Raw genomic sequence first — 26,697 nt, 5'->3', positions numbered from 1 at the left:
CACTGATGACCTCGCCCATCTCTGCGGACAGACCCCGTTCCTCTGCATTGGGCGCTATCCGTAATTCAGGCAGCAACAAGGATATGTTGGATATCTCCAACCTCGAGGAATACCAGTTTGATGACTCGACCACTGTACGTTTTTTTTTTTTCCTCCACCTTGCTGCAGGGGTTTTTGTTTTTACAGGACTTTTGTGGAGAATGTGTAGCGAGAAACTACACAGCGGAAACACTCATGCTGTTTGTTTGTTCGTTTTGTTGGAAATATATATATCTATAGGCCGGTTACGATACTTTGGAGGCCCAGCGGGAAGTCAGGAAATACCTTCGTATTGCCAAATACGAGATCCCCAAGCTGAAGGGTAAAGAAAACGCTTTTTGTGTTGAAAAAAATCCATTGGGAGCCGTATCTTGGAATCCTGATCTCGCCAGGACAAGTACGGCTCCAATGCTACTTTATAACAATTTTTTTTTTTTTTTTTTAAAAAAAAAAAAAAAAAAAAAAAAAAAAAGCCGACCATCTAATTAACCACACGAACGTTTGCACGCACACGTTTTTCTCTTGTCATTAGCCTTCGTGAAGCCCTTCCAGCCTCCAACCAAGACCCAGATCCTCAAGTTCCGTACAACGACCTACATTGGCGAAGTGAACCACCCCGCCGCCCCCAAAGTGGTCCTCACCGTCGAGACCCAATCCCTACCGCTCACCAACCCAGAGCTCCACAAATTCCTGTTGTTGGTCGGATCACGTTACGATCCCATGAAGAAGGTGGTGAAGATGAGCTGCGAAAAGTTTCAGGATCGATCCCAGAACTTCAAGTGGTTGAGCGATACATTGGACAGGTTGATCAATGAGGCAAAGAACGATCCCGAGGCTGTGGCGGATGTACCCTTGGATCTGAGACATGCGGCCAAGAATATGAAGCCCAAGGTCCGGTTCCCGAAGGAGTGGAATCGTCCCGTGGAGAAGACAGTATAGACAGCCGTCGGAGGAGGGGGGGGGGGGGGTTTGAGGTGGGATAAATGCAAGAGTGGTTTATGGAATAAAGAGGCATGTACAACATGCATAGACATTATATCTCGTCGTTCCTCATTCACTCACTCACTCTCACTCTCTCTCTCTCGTTCTCGTCAAAAGATCTGGACATTGAATTACGATGTTTTAATATGTTACAAAAATGCTCGGGCTGCGATGCTGATGAGAGATATCGAAGGAGATGTAGTGTTGGTATGTAATGCCGGATCATCCTAACAAGTAATCGAGGTTGTAGGTCAAAGGTGCCTTTAACCGTGAATCCGCGCCCCGCAAATGACTGCAGTCCATCTCTGCCTTGACAATATGATGTCCCGGGATCATGATCTGTCCCACAAATCTCTTTTCTATAAAAAGGAATCGAAAGAACATCAGGATCATGAATAATAATAAAAAAACGAGCGTTAGAAACATGTTTCTGCCATAGAGAATGTTTTTTAAGGACGAAAATAGCATGGGGAATGTCATATCCCACGAAAAAAAAAAAAAAAAAAAAAAGAACCTGCCTTCTTCCTCCGAGTTCCGTTTAAGGATCCCCGGCCTCGGTTTCGGCGTCGCCTCCTCTGAAGAATCTCCCGAAACCGCCACCGCCGCCGCCACTCCTGGCGATCCTGCTCCTGAAGCCGAAGCCGAATTGGACGCCGAGATCGCGGCAGAGGTGGCTGCCGCAATGGCCTTTATATCCTGACTCACCGTTGAAGCATTTGCACCTGTGCCTCCTGCTGCTGCTGCAGAGGACAAAGGTCTTGATTCATAGGCGCCCGCGAGGATGATGTTTTTGGAATGATCAATACACATGAACTGACCGACAAACAACCGTCCATCCGTGATCTCGATCCGTGCGCTCCTGTTCAGTAGCGATCGCAGCTTGGCCACCTGCGGTGGGTCTTCTATCGGTTCCATGGTCCTGCAAACAAACAGCTCTGGCTTTGGTTTTGGTTCACTCCTGGGAAGGGGAGGGGGAGGGGGAGGAGGGACAAAGTGGGATATATAGTAACATCACGTGTGTATTTGGAAAACGAACGAAGCAAGAGTCAGACACGACCTTCCGGACCATAGATCCACAGATGCAGTGGACGCGGAGTGGTCTTTGTCCTTGCTACTAAATCCCCCCTCCTCCCAAAAAAAAAGGAAAAGCGCGGTCGCTTGAACTCATGGAATTACACAACACAGCAAGGGCATCTTCATACAGTTTGCAATGTTTTCATACAATTTAATAATATACAGAAAGCTGTAGGAACTACCTTTGAGTTGCAATAAAAAGATGCAAAGGCAACTAAACTACAATAAAAATACAAGGTCGGAGGGTTTTTTTCTTTCTTGGAAAATAAGAGATTCGCTGCAACGACGAAGGATGGTGGTTGGTGAGGGAACTTCATATAGCAACATTAGCACATAGCGCGACTAGAGCCGTACTTTCGTCCGTCTCGTCTGTCGCCAGTCTCTTGGCCAGCGTAGCCGGCATTGATAATCTGGGGCTCAACGATGGCTATCACTGGCTGAGGCATGCGAGTCAGGCGAGGGTTGGATGTAGAGCTGTACATTGACCCTGCGGATGCGATCCATGCCTTCTTCACACCGACATGGCCGGCCGAAGAGCCACTCGTGCTGTCTGGGCCACTGTCAGGAGATGGATACTGGTCTTGGTTGTTGCGGATAGGACCCTTGTACACAGGCATGACCTCGCCATCCTCCAGGCAGGGCTGATTAGGCAGTGATGGGCGTCGTTTGAATGGCTCCTGACGTGGCTGCTCAACAGCAACATCGGCTACGCTCCGCCGACTGATGGAACCACGCTTGTTGGAGCTAGGCTGGTTGATGGGGATAGCCTGAGGAATGTAAGCACTGCTTGGCGAAGGGACCGAGCCAACTTTGGAAATAGGTGAGACGTAACGGGTCTGAGCATCCATTGGAGGAACAGGTGGGACAGCTGCGGAGGACGAAACGGAGGTTGAAGCAGCTTGCATCTGTAGGAAGCCCTGGAGACTTGAGGCAAGGTCTTCCTCAGTGATGCGCAGATCAAAATCGAGGAGTGAGAGCAATTGCTTCTCCATCAGGTTGACCTCTCCAACCGAGAAGACGTTGGAGTGTGCGGACCAGTGCTTGTTCTTGGGTGACTGGTCGTTCAGGTATTTCGCGGCGACAATAAGCGTGGCAAGGAAGACACGATGGCATGTGCAGTGCATCCCTATGAGATATAGTGTCAAGATGACAAAGGAAGACGTCAGCGGTTGGCACTTGTAGACTAATTATGCATTGCAGGCAAATAAGCTTGCTAGGTGACCGCCACCAACTCGATGGAGGGATAGAGAGAGGGATAAGAGCTGCTTTGTGTCCGTATAGCCGACATGTGTTGGGGGGTGGGAGATAAGAGCAGCAACGAATCAAACGGAAATGGAAAGGGAAAACGATGATCGCATTCGCGGAAGCTTAAAAAACCACTGCCGTTGTTTTTGTTTGTTCTGTTTGTGTTAGTCTGTTAGACTAGTTCGGATTGCAATAGTGTAACAATGCGATACCGCGCGCGACTCTCAGACCCACGCCACGACCCAGAGCTCCATGCAACAGAACAAAACGAGTGCTAAGATGCTGATAGCCATATCGTAGGCAGGAAGAATCGCGATGCACAGAAGGTTTTGAACCACAGCGATGACATGGCCGTTACAATGCGTGCGCCCAAGTGGACAGCTGAAATAAATTGACCGCCCAAATTGCTCACCCGTTCGATTTCTGTGTAGTACGCACGCAGCTTGCCTTGTGCGCCCGATCCAGATCTGGGGAACAGATTCATCTGCGCTCATTTTTTGCTGGCCTTTTTTAGATTTGACAGAAGCGTCATAGTACATAGTACTTTCTACTCGTCCTCGCTCATATACGCCCCAGTATTCATCTAATTACGATTCATCTCCCTAGAAAACAAACTCAAATGTAATGTTCCGACACGCACACACCACGGGCAATCCTTTGTATGCCATCCATAGTTCATAATGATCATCACACGTTCATAATCGCATAGACACACCGCGTTCTTAAAGAAAAGGAAAAGAAAAAGAACGGGCAGTCTACACAGAGAACAGACCCAGGAAGCAAAGGAGGAAGGTGGAGAACGAACGGGACAATTGAACCCTTTTTTTTTCCCTCGCTGTTGAATAATTTTCCGTGCTCTCCGTTCTTGATGTAATGATGAATGAATTAGATTCGTGCAGCTCATCTCTGACTTACCCTTGGCAGCTACTGGCAGCTTGTATTTCAGACGCTCGAGGTAGACGAGCGTGGGAAGCAGAGTGGAAGCCTGGACATTCGAGTTGATGACCAGGAGACGGATAAAGTCGTTCAGGGGCGGGACCACGACCGTTGGGGGCTCGGTGTGACCGCTGCTCATGCGCGAGCGGTTGGCGGGGGTGTTTGGGGGCGAGGGCAATGTGTAGGCGTCAATGGCTGGAGGCGGATTGCACTCGATGACTGTGCTGGCGTAGGAGGCAATGTGATCTGGGTGAGGTACAGGCAAATAGAATAAGAGGTCAATAATAGAATAGATTCATTTGGATCCTGCATGGCAACAGTTGGTTTCTGATGGAGGGGGGTTTTCATGTCGTCCATTGTCGTGGCGATAGAGGCGGTATAGGGGGTGCGGATGAAGGGGAGGGGGATGTGGAGGAGCGAGAAACATGGACCAACGGACAGACAGACACAGACGTTGCCTTGGATGTGAGTGGATGGAATGGAGGGAGAGGGGCGGGAATACCGGATAAGGCAGGCGCAAAGAGGAGAAAGACATGGCCGTTCAGGACTCACCTATCATATGCTGGGTCACCGGGCTGCGAAACAGCTTGTCGAGGCTCCTGTTGGAGTAGGTCTTTGGCTCTGCGAGTGAGGGCATGTTGTTGGTGATGATGGTGGTCGACTATGGTGGTGCTGTATGGGTGGACGGGTTGGTAGCACGAGAGAAAGAAAGAGAAGGAACTGACGAGGGCGAAAGGAAGCTGAGTCGAGAGTGAAGGGAGAAAAGGGAAGGAAAAGGGAAGGAAAAGGGAAGGAGGGGAGGACAAGGAAAGAATTTATACCAAAGCAAGCAACGGACGCGAAGGGAAGTAAACCAACGCAATGGGATTGTAATGTGTAGATGAAAAAAGGTAGCTGGAAAGAATTAAAATTCTAGACAGGACCGTGTAACCGATGACCTTGCTTTGACTTGACTTGACTTGTTTGCTGACTGACTGGCGGACTGACTGGCTGGTTAGACTACTTTTCTATGCCGCTGCTGCTGCTGTTGTTGTTGCTGCTGTTGTTGTTGCTGCTGTTGCTATTGTTGCTGTTGTTGACGTTGATGTCAATGTTCGTTGCTGATGTTGGTATCGATACTGGATGTTGTTGGTCCTCTGAGATGGCAGGAGAAGGGCAATTACAGCGAAGGTAGATATAATGATATGAACCGTTCTTTGTGGAATCTGATCTTCTTTTTCTTTTCTTTTTTTATGGGGATGATGATGTTGGCAGGATGGGATTCTGTTCTCAACAGGATTGCTTCTTCGACTGCTGTGGGGTGAAGAACAGTTACTGGCCAAAAGAAAAAAGAAAGAAGGAAGAGGGGGAGGAAGAGGAAGAGGAGGAAGAGGAAGAAAAAGGACGTTCAAGGGAATAGAACGGGCGAAGAGGAAAGAGAAGACGAGGGTTGATCCGAGGGCTTGTTCAGATATAAATTGGTGGCAATAAAAGAGTGAGATGACAAAGAAGGGAAGAGGGAAAGCGCGTTGTGTGCACAGGTATTTATATGTATGTGGTCTGTGGGAAGAGAGGAAGAGGGTGAGTTGACTATATGTGATGCATTCATTCGGACAGAGGTACTGTATATGTTTGTTTGTGGACCAGAAAAGTATAGCAAACTATATTAAAGCAAAGTAAACCAAGACAATTGAATCGTAAAATGTGAACAACAAAACCTCTGCCCCCCCTCCCCCTCTTCTTCTTCTTCTCCTCAATTCAGTCAGAGAGTATTCAATTATGCTATTTTCCTTTCATTGTTACAGCTTCAAAGATACTTCCATTCATTCATACATTCATTCACTCAGTCACTCGCCCTATTGATTGCATCGACTATCTACTCTCTCTTCTTCACAGCCCAGTCGGTGTCTGTGTATGAGCCATCCCTCCCCTTCGTCCACATCCCTCCTGGCCACCCAACCACGCCTCGATCCTTCTTCCTCCATCGTCCTCAAGGGCTTATTTTGGGTGCAAAAGGACAACCGACGCAGTCCTTATTAAACAGAACAACTGCATTTCAGAGCGGGATACACGAATGCCAACATTGTGTACAGCGCTGTGCGTACTCATATGCTATCTTCACATACTCGTGTCCATGTTTTATGTCCAGCAGGTCCAGGTCAATTGAGTGCCCTCTGCGTTAATTGCTTCCTATAATTCCAATCCGTTGCAAAGGTTGCAAAGGGGCGAAGGGGGGAGGGGCAGGAGGAACCACTTCCTTCTCGGGCAACTGTTGTCTACTAGCCCGTTTTGTTATCTGCTACAACTTGCCACTACCGATGGCTCTGATGATGGCTACTAAAATTCGCTGCAATCTAGTCTCACTTATTGTATCAGTGTCCATTTCAACTCTTCCTGGCTATTACATTTGTTTTCTGGGGACTGAGGACTGGGGACTCCAGCTCCGGAACAGATTGCTGCGATGAAGTAAATGTCTGACTCGCTTTGAGAGAATCTACCACACATTGAAGGGTTTTCGCATGAGAAAGAATTGCATCGCATCGGACGTCAAGCATCTCCCACTGTAGATAGATAAGCCGATGGGATTTCGGGGATGTTTGAACACCCAACGAATTCATTGCATATGTTCGTCGTATGAGTTATTCTTACGACGCGGTATTTATTGCATTGGATTCCAGAGATATCAACGAAACGATTTCGACACGGACGATCCTTCAATGGCAACTAGAGCTAGGATTATATCTTTCTACCTCCTTTTTTTTTTTTTTCCCTCTTACTTTCAAACTACGCTGCAGCGCTTTCCCGCCTTGCCGCGCTTTTCTTTTTCTTTTTTCTTTTTTTCTTGGAAAGCAATAATTGAGGATCCTGGTGATCCGTAGACGGGCCCAGAAATGACAAAGGGTTCACCATCCTGCTTTCAAGCATGAATTGCACATCATGGTTGGTTTGCCCAAGGGAATCGCCGTTTTCACTGTTTTGGAATTCGATCACAATTCTTTTTTGGGTCTTTGCTCGGTTCCCATAGGTCGAGATGACGGTAGGGAGATCCCTTTCCCCCTCCCCCTCCTCTCCAACTGGTCTTTGTACGTAGAAACCCAATCAAATAAACATTGTTCAGTTAAGAATTGCACTTCATTGTCCAAGCGGACCTGAACTGTAAGCGTAATTCTCCACAGAGTTCCTTCAGAAGGACCGTTGTTTGCCACCATAATAGTAGCTAAAAAAAACTCCCCCTCCTCCCCCATACATCACTTATCATTGCCAACATCGACTAGTCAATATAGACGCTTGGATATACGCGAAACTGCAGTGTTATGATATATGCCCAATCACAAAGACTACGATGCCTGCATAAATGCATTGTGGGAAAAAATGAAAGGGACCGATGGTCGCGGGGGGACCAATTGTCCAAATGCCTTAGTTGTGAAGAATGATTATCAAGGCACATATGGTATCTAATCTACTTGACTGAGAAACTCGAATAAGGCGGTCAGTATGTATGGATGGAAGTACCTTTGTGTACAGATGGATAACATCAGGTTGTATTTTTACTTACTAATGTCCAAAGTACTCTTTTTTTTTTTTCTACTCGTGGTCTTCGTCCACCCCGATTTGTGTGCGAGAGAGAGAGAGATCTCTGGCTCGTTTAGAATTGTGGATTACAAAAAAACCAACGTGCGATGCATGGAGATTGCTTTTGAAGTCCCAGAGCTTTCCTAGAACCATGTTGAGATTTAGCGACGCGACCGTCAAAAGTATCCCCGATGCATGATACGAATTGTTCTGGTCGCTTGTAGTGCAGCAACTGATTTCTCATAGAAACAGTGGCTGTAGCAAAACGGCCGGTCTATGCCCGTCAAGAACCCCAAGCGTCCCCAAACACTTTGTCCTGTGGAGGTTGGATCGATCATTGAGCCAATCTGTGGAATCATTTGGCTAATGTTTAAAGGGTTGAAGAGGTCTCTTTACTGCAACAGGGTTTAGCTTAGACCTTGTGAGCTAAAAGCAACATCCTACGGCGCTAGATATGCTGCCTGAATGGATAAGCAAACCCCTCTTCAACGCATATTCTCAAGCTTCTAGTCTCCGCGTTTCTTCGTCCCTGGTGTTGTCCCTGAGAGATGGCAATTTCCTTCCCCTGATTTTTATTTTATATATTGAGTGGCACCACATTTCAGGTATTCGTGTCCTTCGATAGAGCCATTTACTAGAAAGGTTCACATCGACAATGAGAAAGAGCCAGGCGATCCTCGATTGCTTTTATTTGTATGTGTTTACTTATGTAGCCTGCATATCACCCTGGCGTCCCATGACAGAAAACATCACTTAGGATTGCAGGACAAGAGAGGGAGGGTATTTGGCGGACCATCAAATAAAGATGAAACGTTGCCTATGTTGCTCAAATGCCAACATATCTTCCACCCCTTTACCCCCCTTTGATCGCATATCCGCGAAAGCCGTCGATAGCCCGCTCGAGGCTTCTGCAAGCCTGGTTCCTCTTGACGGTTACTGCGTTCCCCTCTGCTCTATCATCGCTAGAGTCGTTATCCTCAACGGCCAATATAAGGGAGCTGGCCAGGAACCGTGCCTAATAAATGCGAAGGGAAAATAATACGGGGAATGAGTGGTTTGATTTACGCGCGCTAGCAAGAACAAAAAGCCTTGCTAACTACGATTCGTGTCAACTCACTCCTTGATGAACGAGTGAAGGATGATCATGAGAACTATCGATTGCACGATGAAAGCCAGGACCATGTTCGTTTTGAAGTTCCGATCGTAGTCACCAGGGCGCATAAATGATCTATGGTCGCCTTCGATTTTTGCAGGTTAAAGTGTAGAACACAAGCGAAGCAAAGGAGGGAAAACAAAATGGACCATGCAATAATGAGTGAATGTTGGTATCCCTGGTATGCATTGAATAAAAATAAAATAAAACAAGGGTTCCACTTAACCCTATGTCCAAAACATTCTACATGCATGCATGCATACGTTGCAAACTGCTGCATTTGATCCTGCCCTTGGCTCTCGACATTTGGCAAAAATGGTGGCGCGTACCAATACGGTTATGGTTTAGGGCTGTGCACGGTCCCTAGATTTGGATGGTTGCACAAGGTAAATGCATTGAACCTTGGGCAACAGCCCCCACGTCGCCTTTTCTTACACCCAGTGCATGTCCATACGCCACCACTGTACGCCCCACTTGCTTCTAACGCATTGTATTGTTGAGGTTATGAGGTCGCTCTATGGTATGGCATTTGACGGTTAGATTCCCGGCAACGATTGGGACGATTGCAATTACTGACTGGTTTTGCCACATGTACCAATGGTCAAAGGGAGTATACATAAATGAACGCAAGGACGCGTGGCCTTTTTATTTTTTTTTGTCCTTTAATCTTTTGACCATTGTTTACTTTGACTGCTCAATCGAACCGGGAGAGCTAAACCACTAACTAAGCAATGGCCAAACAACGTAGATCAGGAAACGTGCGACATGCAGTATGCAGCTCGATCACATCTTCGAGCTGATTAGGACGCGAAAAAAAAAAGAAAAGAGACACCGTTTTAGAAAGTGAATTCCCAGAACGCCAAACTCATAAACAGAGAGGACGTCTGTGTGGTGCAAGTGAGCGCTACCGACATTTCTGTGTCTGTTTTCTTTCCTTCCCTTCCCTGTTCCTCTCTTACTATACCAGCCCTCCATCCATAGCTCGTTCGGTGGACGTGTATGGATGAATGGATGTGGTCCGTGGGCAAGAAATTTAGATCCCCACAAGAGCGCTCGACGTTTTTCTTTTTCTTTTTTCTTTGGGGAATTGGGGAGGCATGGGTACATGGGGGGGTGGGGCATGGAGACACGGAGACATAGAAACATGGATGTATGAAGGAGAGCGGGTTGCGGTTTTTTTTTGTTCTATTCTGTCCTTGCTCCTCAAAGTAGAACTTCAAACGGCTCTCAGGGACGCACAGGACGGGGGACTGGATTAAAATCAAGGCAAGGGGTGCTGTTACCCAGACACCTTTGTCTTTCAAATAGAACAGACAGGAGTCTTGACATTCGATATTATCATGGTGTCGAATAAAGTGTGCAGTAAGGAGAGGTGCCTGGTTGACAGAGTTTACAGCGGACAAGATTACAAGGAAGTTTATTTCCAAAGTACAGACTGCGAGGCGAAGACGCGTAGAAAATTGAAAATGTAAACCCCGCCACGCCTGCTTTTGAGTTCCCTGGAGACAGGACCCATATCATCTGTCGCGCGCGACTGGAACCACTCATATCTTTTCTTTTATACTTCATTTTTTTTTTTTTTTTTTTTTTTTTTGGACGCTCTGGTAAGAACGAGACACTTGTTTCCAGATACTCGAGAAAATGTCTCCCCCTGACACCGTTTAGAAAAATGGATCCTTCTGATATTTCTTAAATAAGAGCTTATCCACCTTAGTCGTCTAGAGACAATATGGTTGATTCGCGTATTGAGAGTGGATACGTTGTCTTCAAAAAATAGATTAACGACGGACTGGGGCACATGCGGGGAGGCCAGGAAAATTGTTCGATGCCTCTAAAGGAAGAGTGCCTGATATTTTCTTGCATGATAAGGAACCTGACCGAAATGCTTTATTTCCAGAAACAGGTGGGGGGGACGAGTACCTGCTGTTGATGCTGGTGCTGCTGATTGCTACATTTGCTTACCGCATCACGATTGGCAATCAAAGGGAGAAGTCCAGGCCGCAATTGGTGCAGAGCGGTCCGTCCGCACAGGGCGTGTGGTGCCCCATATGGGCTGTATAACCTCTATGTATCCACGTCAAAAATACAATTGTCTAGTCGCTTACGGTCGGAGTGATATGAATAACGTAAATCCGTGTCCACCCATTCGCGTACGTAGAAATGCTGGGAGGGTGGGGGGAAAAGATCACCACTCCAAACGTAATTGAACGGAAGAATAATTGCAACGGACCTTACCTTTTATGTTCCTGTCCATTGTATCCTTAACTCTTGCAGGAATAATCTTCCGGGGTCATTCATGTGTTCCCATTCAGGTACCGGCATTCGATTTGCCGAGGTGTCCACTCACAGGGCTTTTCCTTATTTTTGTCTGTGCAAATCGGTACATACCCTGCCGACGGCATAGATGAAAAGCACATTTGGGTCAGGCTCTTGGCTTTCCTTTCATTTCTTGGACCAAGTGTTTGTGTGTAGCCTTACGCTCGTGCAAATGTGTCACTCTGTTGCTGTGATAACAAACAACGGGTGCTGCAGGCCTCACTTGTGAATGGTTAGTTGCTCAAGACGCAATGTATCTCTCAAGTTAAAAGACCAAAGTCGATGAGGTATGTTGGTCTTGAGGTTTAACAGTAAAGAGTCTGGTCAGGATGGCCTCTTCTCTTAACCGTTGGAAAGAAGGTTTGGTCCTCGAGGAGCTTATGAAATTGTCCATCTTGTCAACGTGGCGGTGGTGGCTGTTTCAGCATAGGCTCACTCGCGCCAAAAGACCAAAATTTAAGCACGGCCAGTCTATATTACTCCGAGGAGAAACGGAGGTTGTTCTTATTGGGGAGCCATTCTGGGGGAATCATCATCGTTTGTGGTGTCTCAAAAATGAAAAAGTCCGTCGTGAGGTTCAAGGAGGCAGGCGCTGTTGTCTTTTCTTTTCATTTGTTTCAATTTACTGGTGTTCTGTAAATGACGATGGTGGTGCTATACCTCTGGTGCCGTGCTCGAACCCTCTGGGATTGGCCCTGTTGACTGATAATTGATCTTATTGGCTTTCGTCCCATTGGCAGCTTCCGATTTCGAATTTGTCCGTCTTATGTGTGCGCGCATTAACTTTGTCGAGTCCAATGTGCCCTTCTTGGGAACAAGTGTTATCTTTAGAAAAAAAAAAACTAATCCAGACTATTTCACTTGGATAATGCAGCCGACACAGCAGCTGTGCGGGCATTTTTTTTTTTTGAGGCCAGAGAAACATACACTTTGAAGAAAGTGGAGCCCAGTGGCAGGCACAGCAAAAATACGTGCAGTCGATTTCTTTCTTTTATTACATGCACGCTGCTGCCGCTATCGTGTCCTGGAAACGATTATTGAGGTGCGGACGAACAGCAGGGATGAATCAAGGACCTGACTTGACTTGTTTGAGGGTGTCAAAGCACGACTCTTTTTTAAGGTGGTTATCCTACGCTCATGCATAACTAAACATGGGAAGATGAGTGTCTGCCCAATTGATCCATTGCGCGATAGGGCCCAAGGGAGCCCAAAATAGTAGTAGTCAGGGACACAGGGACACACAGGGACACAGCCTGGAGCAGTTTTGTCCGCAGAGGGCAGATGTCATCATGCGCTCAGTCAAGGTTGTCTGGGCTTCCAGAAAAGGCTGGACGCTGCATTTTGGTGGCAAAATGACGCACATTGGACAACGCACCCTGACATTTTCATTTTCACATCCGCATGTGTTTGTGGCCCAACGTAGCGGCTTCCCAATTGGGTCAGAGGGGCCAGTCGCACCCCCCTCTCCTCTCTTTTTCACTCCACGCATCTCGGTCTCATCCGCTTTTCTTCATTCCATCCTGAATGACCGCGACACAACCACACCTACGCGACAACGACCCCCACCAAGAACACGGCTCAGACACCCAGCCACGCGACAACACTGCCACCACAAAGGACATTCATAATCACGCACCCGCAAACATGTCCGACACCGAGGCCCTGCCTCTCGAGCGGTCCATCTCCGCACCAGAACCAGGCGAATATACATATGAGGACGCCCATTCGACCGACCCTGCCATCCTCTCCGAGCCTGCGAGCCCCGCATTGGGCCCCAGTCTGATGCCCAATATCTTTACACAGCTTTCTTTCAGTCTCGACGCATTTATCTCGCAGAACCTCGAGGAGGATCTGACAGAGTTGCCCGTCCTCGCCAACCAGGTTTACCGGAACCTACGCTCAGATCTCAACAAGACAACACATCAGTTACGCCACCATGTCGGGACAACAAAGCGCCAGATCCGCGACCAGGTCGACAATACCACCAATAACCTCAAATCGCAGATAGACACGTCCATGGCGGTCTTCAAGAAGAGCATGAAGAAAGCGAGTGTCGTACGCTTCATGGACAAGGTTGCATTCACCCTGGGGATGCTTGGGAGCTGTTGCACCCCTTGGCTGGTCGCTCAATACCCCGAGTGGATACCTTTTATCCACACACTTCAGTCCGTGACCCTGATAGCCGTCCGCTATATTTTGTACAAGAAGAAGAGCTGGCACTTTTTCCTGCTCGACATGTGCTATTTCGTAAGTACTAACGGCGTGTCATTTGCTACGGTGGTCGTCTCAGAGCCACGGATATGGCACATCATATGCACGCGGATGGTTATATAATATCGTCATGCTCTCTTTTTCGCGGACATACATGAGTGAATGATAATCATATGAACCCTTATTTATATTTCTTAACCCCCGCGTAGGTAAATGTCGTCGTGATCATTTATCTCTACGTTTTTCCTCAATCACAGGCCCTCTTTGGAGCGGTCTGGTTGCTGTCGCATGGACCCCTCGCCTTTGCCATCGTTACTTGGCGCAACAGTCTTGTCCTACATAGGTAAAGGAAGCCCCGCTTTGTTTACTTTCATGCTTGGAGCGCATTATGCAGTTTGGTTAACCGGATATGAGCTTTTTGCTTGGATCAACCCCCCCTTCAATAGCTTGGATAAGGTCACCAGTGTTTTCATCCACATGAGTCCACCGATCACATTGTACACTGTCCGATGGCTGTACCCAGATCCCAACCATGCTCGTTTTGCAGCATTGGAGGGCATGGACGTCTTGCCTACAGCATCGTCTCTCAAGTCAGCCATTACGCTCTACCTCGCATGGCAGATCGCCTATTATGTCTTCGTGGTCGTGAGGCAGAGGGAAAAGATTGAGGCAGGAAAGCGCGTAACGTCCTACACCTGGCTGCTGAACGATCCCAAAGGAGGCGCCATCTCGAAGGCTGCACATACCTTTGGCGAAAAGTACAGCATTATCACTTTTATGGGCCTCCAATTGATTTATACCGTAAGTCGATAGTGGTTTGCCCCTCTTGTGGTCTATTGGGTCGCAGGATCACCGTTATCTTCATCATTGCAGCCATCCTAACATTGTTTTTTATTTGACCTTATTATAGTTCGTGACATGTTTGTTTGCGCTGGTGCTTTATCGTAACTTTAAGCTCAACACGGGTTTCCTGGTCGGTCTGTTCACCGCCAGTGTCTGGAATGGCGCGTGCTACTACATGGAAGTCTTCAGCAAGCAGTACGAGAAGCAACTGAACAAACTTGCAGCGGAAGTTTCCTCTGCCGTGGTAGCGAATCAACTGGCGCATGAACACATCGAAGCGAAGCACCAAGAGCAGCAGGAGCGGGACTTCTTGAAGACGAAAGAAGTCAAGAGCGAGACGGACAAGAAGAACGATTGAGTCTCCTGCACAATTGCCGCTGTCCATTCGTACAATGGTATTCAAACTTGAAGAATAAAGAACTCCAAGCTGGCGCAAACGACGTCATTCTCCCAACGATTTAGATGCGCGGGACCCAAGTCGAATGTTTGTGGGCGCGGCCGTAGCAAGTGCGCGTGGGAGTAGACGCAGTAAAAATCAATTGAATGCCCGATAAGGAGCAAAAGACCCAGAACGCTCATCGCCCTATTTGCCCTATTTCTGTACTCTTCATCAACTCCACTACACCATCACCGTCGCCATCACTTCATCATGGACCAGTTCAAGGCATTCTCACAGCAGCTGAACCCTCTTGCTGCCAAGCTCAACAAGCAGTTTGGTCAGGTCAAGCAGGTAGGGATTCTCGTTACTTGGATGTCTGTTCGATGCTTAAGGCAACAAAGTGATGGAGAAGCCTTTAGACTCTTCTTGGCAGGACGCGCGCCTTCCTTCCCGGAGACAACGCTCAAGACGGTCGTTGCTGGGAAGCATGAAGTAGAATACAGGACGCAGGACCGCCAATGAGATATACGTTGACACTTACGAGCACACGCCGCACGTCATATGTACTGGTTCAAAGGAAGAGAACCAGCGAACTAGCACGCGGCCTTCCACCTTATCTGGGCATGCAGCGCAGCCACCCACTCTGCGATGGTGCGACTCCAGGCGCAGTCGAAGAGTGCTTCTTGCTGGAGTAGTTACTGACCAGGTACCCCGTTTCGACACTTTGAATGCTTCTAGTTCGCCCAAGAAAAGATGGGAACTGCCGAGGATATTACTGAACTTCCCCAGGAGTACAAGGACTTGGAGAAGGTAACAGACGACTCATGATAATGTGCACATGCAATAAGCGATAACCATATCGACGGTTATCTGAACTCATAATATTGACACGAATGAATGTCTTGTCACTCTTGAAAATAGCGCGTTGATGCTCTCCGCAACATGCACAACAACCTCCTCCGTGTCACCCGCACCTACCAGAACTCGTCGTACGACTACCCAGCGCAACTTCAGGAGACCCTCGGAGATTTCGGCCGTACTGTGACGGACAGGATCCAGTCGGTCGCACTTTCCCCCGCGGAAAAGGCAGCGTCCGAGGCCGCGGCCCTGGAGGAGCGCAAGGAGTCGGCTCCACCAAAGACTCTTGCGCACGCGCTCTCTCGCGCGAGCTTTGAGGGATCAGAGCAATTAGGACTGGAGGAGCCAATGGGTTCGGCGCTGTTCAAGTTTGCGACGGTCCAAGAGAAGATTGGGGATTTCCGTCTGAAGATGGACCAGGAGATCACGACGAAGTTTGTGCAGCCTTTTGGAACGACGTTGAACACGCAGATTGGATTTGCGATGAAGGCAAGACGCAATGTGCAGAATGCGCGCTTGTCGTTGGACTCGGCGAAGGCTCAGTACAAGACTGCCAGGCCTGAGAGGTCAGAGGCTACTCGTGTGGAGGTTGAGCAGGCCGAGGACTTGTTTGTTGCGGCTGTTGAGGAGGCGACTACTCTTATGAAGACCGTTCTTGAAAACGTAAGTTGTGTCTTGGCAAGGGCCTGTAAAAAAGTTCGAATGATATATGTTTTCATTCTTTATTAATTAATTTTTTTTCTTCTTCCTTGACCGTTGCTGCCCATTGTTCTATTTGTTTTTTGTTTTTTTTTAGCCCGAGCCTCTCCGAAACTTGGCCGACTTGGTTGCTGCTCAGCTCTCGTTCTACAAGGAGGCACAGGAGATTTTGTCCGATGTTGCACCGGAGATTGATGAGCTCTCCGTCACCCAGGAGGCCTTGTACCGCAACAGCCGAAACGAATAGAGGTGCTGCGGTTGGTACCGGTGGAGGAGGGGGGAAGAATAGGACGATATTGCGAGACGAATGGGGAGTTGTTATTCAGTAGGAGACGGCTTTTACAACTTTGAGGAGGCGAGGAGAATATTACACCAGCAGCTTGCACTACGCGACTTTCTTGAATATATAAAAAAATCTTCTGCTTCTTGCCATATCAGGGCGAAGCAGAATGTTGTCAATAGTCAATAGTCAATAACTGATATGTAGGATAACGCGTTCATTTCTATTTCCATTGGATTTCAGCCGCTATTTTTACAGTGATACTCGTGGTTGACTACCTGCTCCTGTAGTGGTGGTGGTGGCGGTGGTGGTGGTGGTGTCGGCACTCAATTCTATGAACTCTACATCGTCTTTGTTTCGGCCTTGTGATTCACACTGTTCCCTCACTTCAGATCGAGAAGGCATGATTCTCAGGGCTTCATGCAATTCCAACAGTCGCTGCGCTGTCGAACGAGCGCCTCTCTCTTCTTCTTTTTCTTCTTGCGCGTTCATTTTCTGATTGTCCAGTATCATTTCTTTGACATTCAATTCTCTTTCCTGCTGGGTCTTTTCATCCGCAATCAACTCTTCCTGCTGCTCCAGGATCTCGAGCTTCTGACTAGGAGTAGCCGCACCATCGGGTTCAGAGGCGTAAAATTCAGTCTGGACCAGAAGGGTGTCTGGCAAGGAGGATAGGGTGGCCTGGAGGGCCTCGATCGGCAGCGTGGGCGTCCCTGCAATGTCCGAGTCCGAGAACGAGAACGCGCGGGAGAGGATTAGGAGCGAGGAGGGGATGGTGTGGGTGAGGTGAAGGTCGAGCCATTGGGCGAGTTCGTTGCGGAGACGGGGTGTGGAAAGGCCTTTGGTGTGGATGGCGCGGTATTGACATACTGCGAGCAATTCGTTGGGGGTAAGAGAGTCGATGCCTTCTAACATGACTAACTATTGTTAAAAAAAAAAAAAAAAAAAAGGAATCATCTTTTTTAGCACGTCTGAACAAAGTGGAGGTGGCAAAAAAACATATTTCTTCTTACCTGATCGTCCTTCTTGATGGCGTTCATACTGTTACGGATCTGGTACCTCAAGAGACTGTCAGTCCCGAACGTATTCAGGTTCATGTACCGAGCTATGGAGACGAGTTGAGGTCTCGCGAGGTTGTCGAGTGTCACCTCGTTCGTGAACAATCTGGCAACACGAAGTAGCTCGTCCGTGGGTGCTTGGTCGCCTGTCGTGCGGAGCTTTCTGAAAAAGTCTCCGAATTCCTTCAGGGCCACGGCACGGTCTGAGCCAGCAGGGACGGCGGATTCTCCGAGGGTCTCCTGTAGGAACCTGGACATTTCGAGTCGCATGCTAAGGAGTTTCCGTTCCTTTTGTTCTCTTGAGAGGGAGTCCTCGAAGATTGAGGGTAGCATGCTGGGGAAGAACTTTAGAGCGAAGGGGAGGAGGAATTCCATGAAGGGGACGATGATAAAGACTGAGAAGGGAATCAGGCGAAGGAGATCACCTGTGGTTCGTTTCAACTAGGTGTCATGTTGAATTAATGGAAGCGGGGGTTATAGGACGTGTCATGGAATATAACATTCGTCTGTGGAGCTAAAAGAAAGATAATCAATCGATACTTACCTGACGCTGCTCGCGCCTTGTGAGTTGGTTGCCATACAGCAGGCGGTTTGCGAGTTTTGCAGAGATCTTGATTTCTTTCCCGAGCAATTTTGTTCCATCCCAATAGTGTCCGGACTCTTCCTTGACCCTCTCCCAAATCGATGGCCTGGACTGCACACCAGCGCCAGCGCCGTTGGTGTGCTTGGTGGCACCGACCCTTGCGATTTGCGCACCTATCGAGGCTAATGTTTTGTTGTAGGCGGTCGACTTTGTGACCATTGGTTGTGCTTCTGCTGCATGTAACGGTGGGCGGCTCGAGAGGACGCGTCGAGGGAAGAGTGCACGGGCTGGATGTAGAATGGCCGACCTTTGGAGTCCTTTGTGAGTATGGGATTGCATTGCGTAGACTTTGTAATGAAAATAGTAGGGCATTCCGATGTTCCTGTGGAGAGCAGAGGTGTAGAAAAATCCCCTAGCGCTGCTTGGATCTGCATGAAGCGATTGAGTTAGATGAGCCAGTCTAATTGATCGATCAATAATCCACGGTGTGTCAGGATCGATATCGATGTTGAGGAGCAAGATGAATATTAGGGGATCCTACCATTCATATTCGAGATAAGCTTTCTTTCGAAGGATGCATGGACGGTAAAGCTCACAGAGGGAGATGTTGCATGGCGCATTTTCCAGGAGTTGGCTCTTCTCCACCAGATTTGACCCAGAAGGATTATGTAAGAGGCGCTAAAGGGAAGGGACGGAGGGTGTGCACTTGGGGTAGAGCTAGAGCAGGCCGTTGGGGGTCGAGGAGCGGTGAGGGTTAAAGAGCCGGAGCCAGTGAGGACAGGAGCGAATGAGGAAGATAGTGTGAACTAGAACATTTACGCGTGTCCGGTCCGATTGAAATGCGTGATTTACTCCAGGGAGTCCAAGTACTCGGATATTCCGATCGAGATTGAACGACATCTTCATGGGCGTAGATCGCTGTGATGAATAAACAGGGTTAATGTGCGTTACACCGGTTTCAGATCCATTTTCTTTAAGCGTTTCAGAAGGCTGGGCCATGCAGTGGATATCAAGCGGGGCCATCGTTGGTTGGGGTTGCCTAGGAAAATGTCCTTCAGTGAGAGACCCTCGAAAGAAAAAAAGGGCGAAGGAGGAGGGCGAGGGTCGTGTACAGTAAGAGAGTTGAAAAAAATACGCTCAGAATAGACTACACGTGATTGAACCAGGGAACAAAACAAACCGCAGTAGGGGATTGGGGTAGCATCTCACTCTCTCTTCACAAACAACATCAAGCTACCATGTCTGGACGTGCTGGAGGAAAAGCCAAGCCCTTGAAGGCACCCAAGAAGAAGGCCGTCGATTTGGACGAGGTGAGTCTAGGCCTGGGTTTTCTTGGTTTTGACCAGATTGTGGATTCTCTTTGTCAGATCGATTCCTGTCTCTGGGGCGACTAGAGCTGGACCTCGTGCTAAGTGTGTGTGTGCTTTGAGATGAAATGTTGCTGACAAGTCTTGTTTATGTTTTTCTTTTTGCGTGTGCGTTTGTTGTTGTTGTTATTGTTTTTTCTTCGGATGGAATAGGAGGACCTCGCTTACAAGGCCAGACTGAAGGAGGAGCAAACCAAGCTGAAGGAGATGCAACAGAAGGCTGCTGGCAAGGGCCCTCTTGGTGAGTGATTATATCGTCTTTATATCGTCTTGGACGTCAACAATCAATGGAAGCTACTCAATTGCTAACTTTTTATTATCTTTATTATGGCTGTTTTTTTATTTTTTAATATATTATTTCATTGGTGTCGAATAGTTGGCGGTGGCATCAAGAAGAGCGGAAAGAAGTAAACTGACGTTTGACATTACACGAAAGCGGCAGCAGAACAACAATAAATACGGCGTTCTTTATTTTCGTCAACAGGGAATGAAAGGGCGTTTCAGTTTTCAGGATGTTTGTACCTCATGGAAGCAAATTAACGGCATGCAATGTGTTTGCGCGAACAGTTCTGTGGACTTGAGTTGTCATCGGATGATTTCAATTCTCCATTATTGTTTGGAACGATTGTGTCCAGAGCTTGTATACGAGCAGAAGAGTCGATTGATTCGATATACATGGCAGTCTAATACGATCGATCTCATGCCAGAGCTAGAATGAAAAGGCGTGTGTATGTGTGTGTATGTTTTGTTTGGAGTACGCTTGTATGTGTGTCATGCTGAGAGCATCGACCCTTCCTCAACAAAGACCACTGCCTGTTTACAGCTATAATGGTGTTATATGGCATGATGCGCGTATATGCATGGTTTATGGTCGCTACAAGACAGGATTAAGTAAACAGAACGACGAACAGGTGTGTTTGCAGCTGAGAAGCAGGATGTGTGAAGCTCTGTAAGGCTCTATTTGTTGTTCTATGTCCATGATCCATGTCAACGACGCCTGCTTTGTCATCGTGAACCCGCTCTTACTTCAGTTCAGGTCTAACTGGCACATGTGGGGGAAGCAATGTCTCAGAAAGCAGACGAAGACGCAGATGTGGAGGATGTTTCCGAAATCGTTCACAGATACGATCCATCGCGATGGTGCATTCAGAGCCCTCTCCGTGCCTTGGATAGATGTGTATCGTAATAACAATGGCCATTGTATTGAGGATAGACAGAATAGACAGATTGGGCAAAGCATCTGGTCTGCCACAGAGGTGCCCCCAGACCTGGGACGGTCAATATTTGATGGACCCCGTTCACATCAGTCTCTCCACACTCGTAAACAAACGAATTTTTTTTAGAGAGTATTTTTCGATTAGCAGTGGACCGCATAATACTTACTACTAAAAAAAAAACACAATCCTCCTTCATTCGCGCGAAATAGAAAAGAAGGTGAGTCGACTTGCTGCCAGGAATGAATGTGAAGATGAAGGCGAAGATGAGGATGGGGGGAAGGGAAGGAATGTATTTGTGTGCGTGCATAAAGAGCGTTTAATTGCATTTGCACAGGCAGAGTGAGTGTCTCTTTCCCCCTTGCCATGCATGCTCTTCTGCTTGCGCCCAAAAGAGAAAGCGCATTTTTATTTTGATACACATTAGTCGCATACAACGGCCGAGAGAGAGAGAGAGCACCATCCAAAAGCGCCTTCACGTCCCTCACCGGTCTGTTGAGCACCCCTCCCTCTCCTCTCCTTTCCTTTCCCTTCCTTTTCTTTTCTTTCCTCCTTTCCTTTCCTTTCCTCCTCCCATTACTCTCATTCTCACCCGACCTTTGGCATCCACTCCTCTCTTCTCCTCTGTTCGTGACAAACATTCCCTCCTCCTCCAGCGAAAGGACCCTTTCTTTTCTTTTGCCACCAAACAGTCGTATTTGCAGAAACATACCTTATTACACTGCATACATCTCTTTGCATCTCATCCATCCCCCTCCTTCTCCATTCCGACTTCCCTTCCTTCCTTTCTTCCTTCCTTCCTTCCCTCCTTCTCTCCTTCTCCCATTCTTCCCCACTCTTCTTTTTTCCTTACTTTCTTCTAGAGATCTCGCCCTTGCTCATTTCCTCAGTTGTTCATCCTTCTCTTAGACTGGCCTGGTCAAACAGCCACCCTGTGTTCCTCTCGACATACCCCACTACCACTCCTTGACCCATCCAAACAGCCTACACAGCCTACGCAGCCTACACAGCCTACGCAGCCTACACAGCTAGAACAACAACCCTATAGACAAGCCTTCGACTTATCATACCATGCCTAGACCCCACACCGCCGCCCAACTCAAGCACAACATCGACATTCCCAACCATTACCAGGCTGAGCAACACACCAACTGTAAAGACCGAAATCCTGCTGCTCTACAAAAGTACCACGCCAATTCTCTGAACGGTTACTCGAAAGTAGAGTCGGTGGCACAAGATCTTTCTTCTTTATCGGATTGGAATCCAAACGACCTGGAGCTGGGCCACCAACAGCAAGGACAACGGCTGCAGTTCTGTCAGATAAACGGATCGGACTCGTACCCACAGGACCCTAGGCCAGATTCACCCACCAGCCTCGAGGACTCGCAATCGGAGAGTGGGATCGATTTCTTCTCTGTCGAGACTGCCGATACTGTGCAATCAACGCCACGATTCCCAAAGGACCATGCCGCTGATACCATTTTCGATTCAAGGCTGAACATTGCTGACCGGCACAATTTGAAGATCCAACTTGAATTGGCAAACGGCCACATGCCAATATCCCCTTCACAAGTCGCAACGCCTCCGTTGTCTCCGGTTAAGATCCTATTAATGAACGAGCAGGAAGAGGACGAAGAAGACGAAGAAGAGGAGAGCATGGACGACAGTAATGATGATAATGGTTACGAGTTCAGGACGACAGCCGAGTCAGCAATAAGTGGACCGGTCAACCAGTCCGGTAGAAGTGATGCAAATGAGCACAAGGGCGAGGCGTCAAACGAGCGAAAGGACGTATTCAACCAGGACAACGAGGACGCTATTGCCAGCTTTGAATCAGCAACAGCACCTTTGCAGGATGGCTCAAGTATGCCAGCTCCTCAGCCAATCGTGCCGTCGCCAGTCCCAAAAATGTCTGCATGGTCAACACTCTTGCCAGGAGTTGCGCCTATGCCAGTACCGAAAGCATCAACGCCTAAACCCACCGGCCGAACTCCTACAGCACGCAGATCCGACGGCTTACGACTTCATGAGCGCTTTCCTATTGTTCTTGCCCCAGAGTGCGAGGCTAAATTATCAATGGAAATGGTGGATTTGTTCGAGGTATGATGACGACACGTCTTCACAATCATCACAATCATACGACATAACATGTTCATGTTATGCTATCATTCAACGACCCTGATCTAACACAATATGCTTTTTTTAATCTGGGGGGGACTTAAATGAACTAGAGTCTTTTGCCAACAGCGGAGAGTCACGATCGACGGACAAGGCTGGTCAAAAAGATTGAAAACATCTTGCATGCAGAGTGGCCAGGACAGGATATTAAGGCGGAGCCTTTTGGGTAAGCCTTGTAACCATCGAGTTAGGGAACAACACATCTTGACTACGGGTTCAGTGTTCAATGGCTAACGCCAACGTTCAATTTGAAACTCCATACCTGCCAAATCATTAGGTCCACCGTCAACGATTTGGGGACGAGTTCAAGCGACGTTGATATCTGCATTATTACATCTTGGACAGGACTTAAGAACGTTCAAATGTTGGCGAATGCGTTTCGGAAACATGGCATGCAGAAAGTGTTTTGCGTGCCACGAGCAAAGGTCCCCATCGTGAAAATGTGGGACCCTGAATTGTAAGAGCGGTTGAATCGAGACATGGATATGGAAAAGGGGAGAGAAGATTTTCCTTTGCGTAGTGGTTATTGACGTAATGTCTTCTTCTTGCTGCTGTTAGACATCTTTCATGCGACATGAACATCAACACATCACTGGGATTGCTGAACACAAAAATGATCAAGACATATGTGGCCATTGATCCTCGAGTGCGACCGTTTGCCATGATCATCAAGCATTGGGCACGGAGACGTGTCTTGAATGATGCAGGTACGGAGCCGTACTCTCTAATGTCAAGATGTCAAGATACGTCGGACAGTGGACTAGTTGCAATGACTAATGATTTACGTTCTCTCTTTTTTTTTTTTTTAATTGTGCGTGCAATTAGCTAACGGTGGCACGATATCGACATATACCTGGATTTGCATCGTTATCAACTTCTTGCAGATGCGATCGCCGCCCATCCTGCCTAAACTGCACAAAATACCGCACGCTCTTTCCGAGGACAACCAGGTCGTCAATGGCAACAACACGTCTTTTTGCCAGGATCTAGAAAGCTTGGAGGGGTTTGGACTTCCTAACAAGGAAACGTTGGGAGGGTTGCTCTATGCCTTCTTCCGGAGGTATGGAACTCTTTACTACTGCAGTACAACCACTTCAAATTTAATGGCAGATCCCTCACTTAACAATGATGTATATTTTTCCTCGTTTAGATTTGCTATCGAGTTTGACTATGACAACTATGTCGTCTCTATGCGGGAGGGATGTTATCTGACCAAAGAATCCAAAGGATGGCATTTACCTGGAAAGCAATACAAGCTATTCTGTGTAGAGGAGCCATTTGATACGAGCCGCAATCTCGGAAACTCGTCCGACATGATCAGCAGCAAGGGTTTGAAGGAGGAATTCAAGCGGGCCCTGGAAATTCTATACAAAAAGGTTTCCCTCAACGAGTGCTGCGCCCAATTTGTCTTCCCCGCAAGCTACTACCACAGCAATGGCAGCACGCGGAAGGGCAGCAATGGCACCATCATCCACAACTACGCTCCTGGACGGCGTTACGCTAATGGATATCGCACTATGAATAACTATTATGATGATGATTATGGTGACGATGACGACGACGACTCTGTGGGCGAGATATCCGTTATGGAGACACTCAACATTGGCACCAGGCCCTCCATGAAAAAGAATTCGACTGGCAACAGTAAGCAGAATTACAACAGAAGAGGATCAGGATCATCATCAGGTCGGGGATATGGTGCGGAGCATGGAGGCTTGAGCAAGTCGTTATCTAATCAGGATAACGCATCCTACAGAAGGGTTAACGACCAGTCTAATCGCGCCCAGTCGCGGAATCGGTCCAAACATGGCAAAGGCGACGAAAAAGACGGCGCTGGTGACTCGTCTCGATCTGGTGGGTCATCTCGAAATGCCAAGCAGTCGAAGCCAGGCTCCACGGGATCATCTTCGTCCACTTCGCGCAACAAAAAGTCCTTGGGCGGCAATGGCGGCGGCCGACAAAAGAATGGTCGAGGTGGTAATGGCGCAACAGGAAATGGAGGACGTGCTCCTCGCGCTGCTGTAGAGTTTAGCTTGGCCGACATAGCCAGTGCTGCACCGAAACTATTGTCGACAGCCTCAAAGTCGGATCAAGAGTCATCTGTTCAAGCCGGGGACGGCGTACCAGGACCAGGAATAGGCGGGGAGGACAGTTCAAGTGGAGGCAGGGATCGAAAGAAAGGCGGGAAGAGAAACGTTGTCTGGTCGACCAATTCCAATCGAGGCGAGTCGTCGCGTCGTCAGCCTGCCACGAAGGCTGCACAGGTCTCGGAGCAAGGCAAGGTCAAGGTGATCTTTGTTCCCAGTGAGGATGATTCATCTGGATCCCGAACACCTCCTGCATAACCCCTGGTCGACCCACACTGTTCAATTCGTCCTTGCGTCTTTATTCCCAGTGGCATTTCATCTAAAATGCTTAGTACCAAACACTCTTCACTCTATCCTTTCGTTATCTTTCTCTTTGCAATGTTCTTTTATTATTGTCACAATGTTTTATAAGAAATTGATTTTTATATACAAGTTAGCGCGTTTAAAGACCATTTATAATTGTATACACATAATAACGCAGAATACAACAGACGTGAAGAACAAAGAGGAACAGGCACTGTGTTGCGTCCAGCTGAGAAATCCCATGGTCTGTGCGTCCATTGATTTTGGGTTTAAATTGACGTGTTCTTGTCTCACAGGTGCTTGAGATGATGGACAAGTTTGTCATGCAGATAGTCGCTCAATTGGAAGAGTCCGTTGATGGTGACGATCCGGTGAGACGGCATTCTCTGGTAAGTCGATGGCTGGATGACTCCGTCGCGGATCTGGACACTGCCAAAGATGTCTTCTGGCAATGGGATCCTATTTAGTTTTTTATACGTGATTTAAAAAATATATACGGAGGAATGTGATGACCGCAAAAACGTCAGTGTGATGGTTTTTTTTTTTTTTCTTTTTCTTTTGGTGCCAGCTGCCAATTAGCAAAGTATGTCTCGCAATACCCACCTTCCAAAGGGTGCAGGATTGCGATAGTCAACAATATGGGTCCACCTGTCAATTGAGATACACAGAAAAGTAAAAAAAAAAAAAAGTAAACCCATAGGGCGGTGTCAAGACATAGTCATAGCGCTTTTGTACTGGATCAGGTCTTTTCAAGCAAAAAAAAAAAAAAAAAAAAAAAAAAGAGCAAGACGGAACAATACCCTTCAAGCTGCTGCTGCAGAACAGACTCGACCATGGTGTCCTTGACCAAGTGCTCCTTGATGACCTTATGCAACATATCGCTGAAGACGTCGTTCTCTACAAACTTGTCGGGGACAACCTTGGGCTTGGCGGACGTGTTCTTGTCTGCCTTTAGGAATCCAATGACCTGGCGAGGATCCTGTGGGAAGGTCGGGAGGAACGAGATAGCGTAGCTCACATGGTGGCCATCAGATTGCGTGGGAGGGGGACGAATAAGGGTGGAAGAGGAGGCGTCGGATGGGAGGAGGTGGTAGTAGAGAGGGAAGGGATAGCCTTTGTCGCGGATGTGGGCTTGTTCGGTGGACTGGAAGCGAATGGCAGCGAAGCGTTGGAGAGGTGATCCCGTTGCGCGCCTGAGCGAGGGGTGACTCTTGCAGAGGTTAGAAGCAAATGAGGTGCGGACTGAGGAAAACATTGTTGATGGAATTTGAATGAGAAGAGAGAATGTGTGTATGTATTGAAAGAGAAAAAAGAAAGAGAGAGGAGTTGAAGGGTTCTTTG

General features: G+C 47.9%; 11 protein-coding genes across 11 annotated transcripts; 7 read left to right on the top strand and 4 right to left on the bottom strand.

Moving 5' to 3' along the window:
- Window positions 1-83: 83 nt before the first annotated feature.
- Window positions 84-978, top strand: BC939DRAFT_401040 (mitochondrial ribosomal subunit protein-domain-containing protein; the record flags this gene model as incomplete). Its single annotated transcript, XM_051552582.1, has 3 exons — window positions 84-134; window positions 280-361; window positions 572-978. 3 exons carry the CDS (start codon window positions 84-86, stop codon window positions 976-978), a joined length of 540 nt encoding a protein of 179 aa, XP_051408775.1.
- Window positions 979-1,076: 98 nt separating this feature from the next.
- BC939DRAFT_462064 (uncharacterized protein) lies at window positions 1,077-1,990 on the bottom strand. Its single transcript, XM_051557074.1, has 2 exons — window positions 1,539-1,990; window positions 1,077-1,379 (listed from the first exon to the last, which is right to left on the bottom strand). Exons 1-2 carry the CDS (start codon window positions 1,933-1,935, stop codon window positions 1,243-1,245), a joined length of 534 nt encoding a protein of 177 aa, XP_051408774.1. The 5' UTR covers window positions 1,936-1,990; the 3' UTR covers window positions 1,077-1,242.
- A 1,012-nt stretch (window positions 1,991-3,002) lies between these two features.
- On the bottom strand, window positions 3,003-4,549 carry BC939DRAFT_375962 (uncharacterized protein; the record flags this gene model as incomplete). Its single annotated transcript, XM_051551689.1, has 2 exons — window positions 3,003-3,220; window positions 4,255-4,549. Coding segments are annotated over 2 exons (513 nt in total), but the record flags the coding sequence as incomplete, so codon positions are not given.
- Window positions 4,510-5,102, top strand: BC939DRAFT_278563 (uncharacterized protein). The gene has a single exon (XM_051551191.1). The coding sequence runs from the start codon at window positions 4,606-4,608 to the stop codon at window positions 4,921-4,923; it is 318 nt and encodes a 105-aa protein (XP_051408772.1). The 5' UTR covers window positions 4,510-4,605; the 3' UTR covers window positions 4,924-5,102.
- Window positions 5,103-10,839: 5,737 nt separating this feature from the next.
- On the top strand, window positions 10,840-11,985 carry BC939DRAFT_462059 (uncharacterized protein). The gene is made up of 3 exons (XM_051557073.1): window positions 10,840-11,044; window positions 11,216-11,369; window positions 11,459-11,985. Exons 1-3 carry the CDS (start codon window positions 11,029-11,031, stop codon window positions 11,523-11,525), a joined length of 237 nt encoding a protein of 78 aa, XP_051408771.1. The 5' UTR covers window positions 10,840-11,028; the 3' UTR covers window positions 11,526-11,985.
- A 725-nt stretch (window positions 11,986-12,710) lies between these two features.
- On the top strand, window positions 12,711-14,947 carry BC939DRAFT_462055 (uncharacterized protein). The gene is made up of 4 exons (XM_051557072.1): window positions 12,711-13,543; window positions 13,717-13,850; window positions 13,954-14,308; window positions 14,418-14,947. The coding sequence occupies exons 1-4, from the start codon at window positions 12,821-12,823 to the stop codon at window positions 14,706-14,708; spliced, it is 1,503 nt and encodes a 500-aa protein (XP_051408770.1). The 5' UTR covers window positions 12,711-12,820; the 3' UTR covers window positions 14,709-14,947.
- BC939DRAFT_462051 (uncharacterized protein) lies at window positions 14,948-16,781 on the top strand. The gene is made up of 4 exons (XM_051557071.1): window positions 14,948-15,080; window positions 15,468-15,539; window positions 15,651-16,250; window positions 16,384-16,781. Exons 1-4 carry the CDS (start codon window positions 15,000-15,002, stop codon window positions 16,531-16,533), a joined length of 903 nt encoding a protein of 300 aa, XP_051408769.1. The 5' UTR covers window positions 14,948-14,999; the 3' UTR covers window positions 16,534-16,781.
- Window positions 16,782-16,808: 27 nt separating this feature from the next.
- Window positions 16,809-18,963, bottom strand: BC939DRAFT_462049 (LETM1-like protein-domain-containing protein). Its single transcript, XM_051557070.1, has 4 exons — window positions 18,749-18,963; window positions 18,169-18,635; window positions 17,580-18,065; window positions 16,809-17,487 (listed from the first exon to the last, which is right to left on the bottom strand). Exons 1-4 carry the CDS (start codon window positions 18,825-18,827, stop codon window positions 16,819-16,821), a joined length of 1,701 nt encoding a protein of 566 aa, XP_051408768.1. The 5' UTR covers window positions 18,828-18,963; the 3' UTR covers window positions 16,809-16,818.
- Window positions 18,964-19,397: 434 nt separating this feature from the next.
- BC939DRAFT_462045 (coiled-coil domain-containing protein 72) lies at window positions 19,398-20,290 on the top strand. Its single transcript, XM_051557069.1, has 3 exons — window positions 19,398-19,517; window positions 19,728-19,815; window positions 19,951-20,290. The coding sequence occupies exons 1-3, from the start codon at window positions 19,446-19,448 to the stop codon at window positions 19,983-19,985; spliced, it is 195 nt and encodes a 64-aa protein (XP_051408767.1). The 5' UTR covers window positions 19,398-19,445; the 3' UTR covers window positions 19,986-20,290.
- Window positions 20,291-21,859: 1,569 nt separating this feature from the next.
- BC939DRAFT_506283 (uncharacterized protein) lies at window positions 21,860-25,311 on the top strand (the record flags this gene model as incomplete). The annotated part of the gene is made up of 6 exons (XM_051560770.1): window positions 21,860-22,888; window positions 23,020-23,132; window positions 23,244-23,423; window positions 23,525-23,673; window positions 23,792-24,026; window positions 24,117-25,311. The coding sequence occupies 6 exons, from the start codon at window positions 21,860-21,862 to the stop codon at window positions 25,309-25,311; spliced, it is 2,901 nt and encodes a 966-aa protein (XP_051408766.1).
- Window positions 25,312-25,646: 335 nt separating this feature from the next.
- On the bottom strand, window positions 25,647-26,611 carry BC939DRAFT_480105 (uncharacterized protein; the record flags this gene model as incomplete). The annotated part of the gene is made up of 3 exons (XM_051558910.1): window positions 25,647-25,815; window positions 25,960-26,004; window positions 26,157-26,611. 3 exons carry the CDS (start codon window positions 26,609-26,611, stop codon window positions 25,647-25,649), a joined length of 669 nt encoding a protein of 222 aa, XP_051408765.1.
- Between the last annotated feature and the right edge of the window lie 86 nt (window positions 26,612-26,697).

Source organism: Gamsiella multidivaricata (genome assembly GCF_025024155.1).
Source record: "Gamsiella multidivaricata strain RSA 2152 chromosome Unknown BC939scaffold_69, whole genome shotgun sequence".
NCBI classification, from domain to species: Eukaryota; Fungi; Mortierellomycota; class Mortierellomycetes; order Mortierellales; family Mortierellaceae; genus Gamsiella; species Gamsiella multidivaricata.
This window is presented reverse-complemented; position numbering and strand designations above follow the sequence as displayed.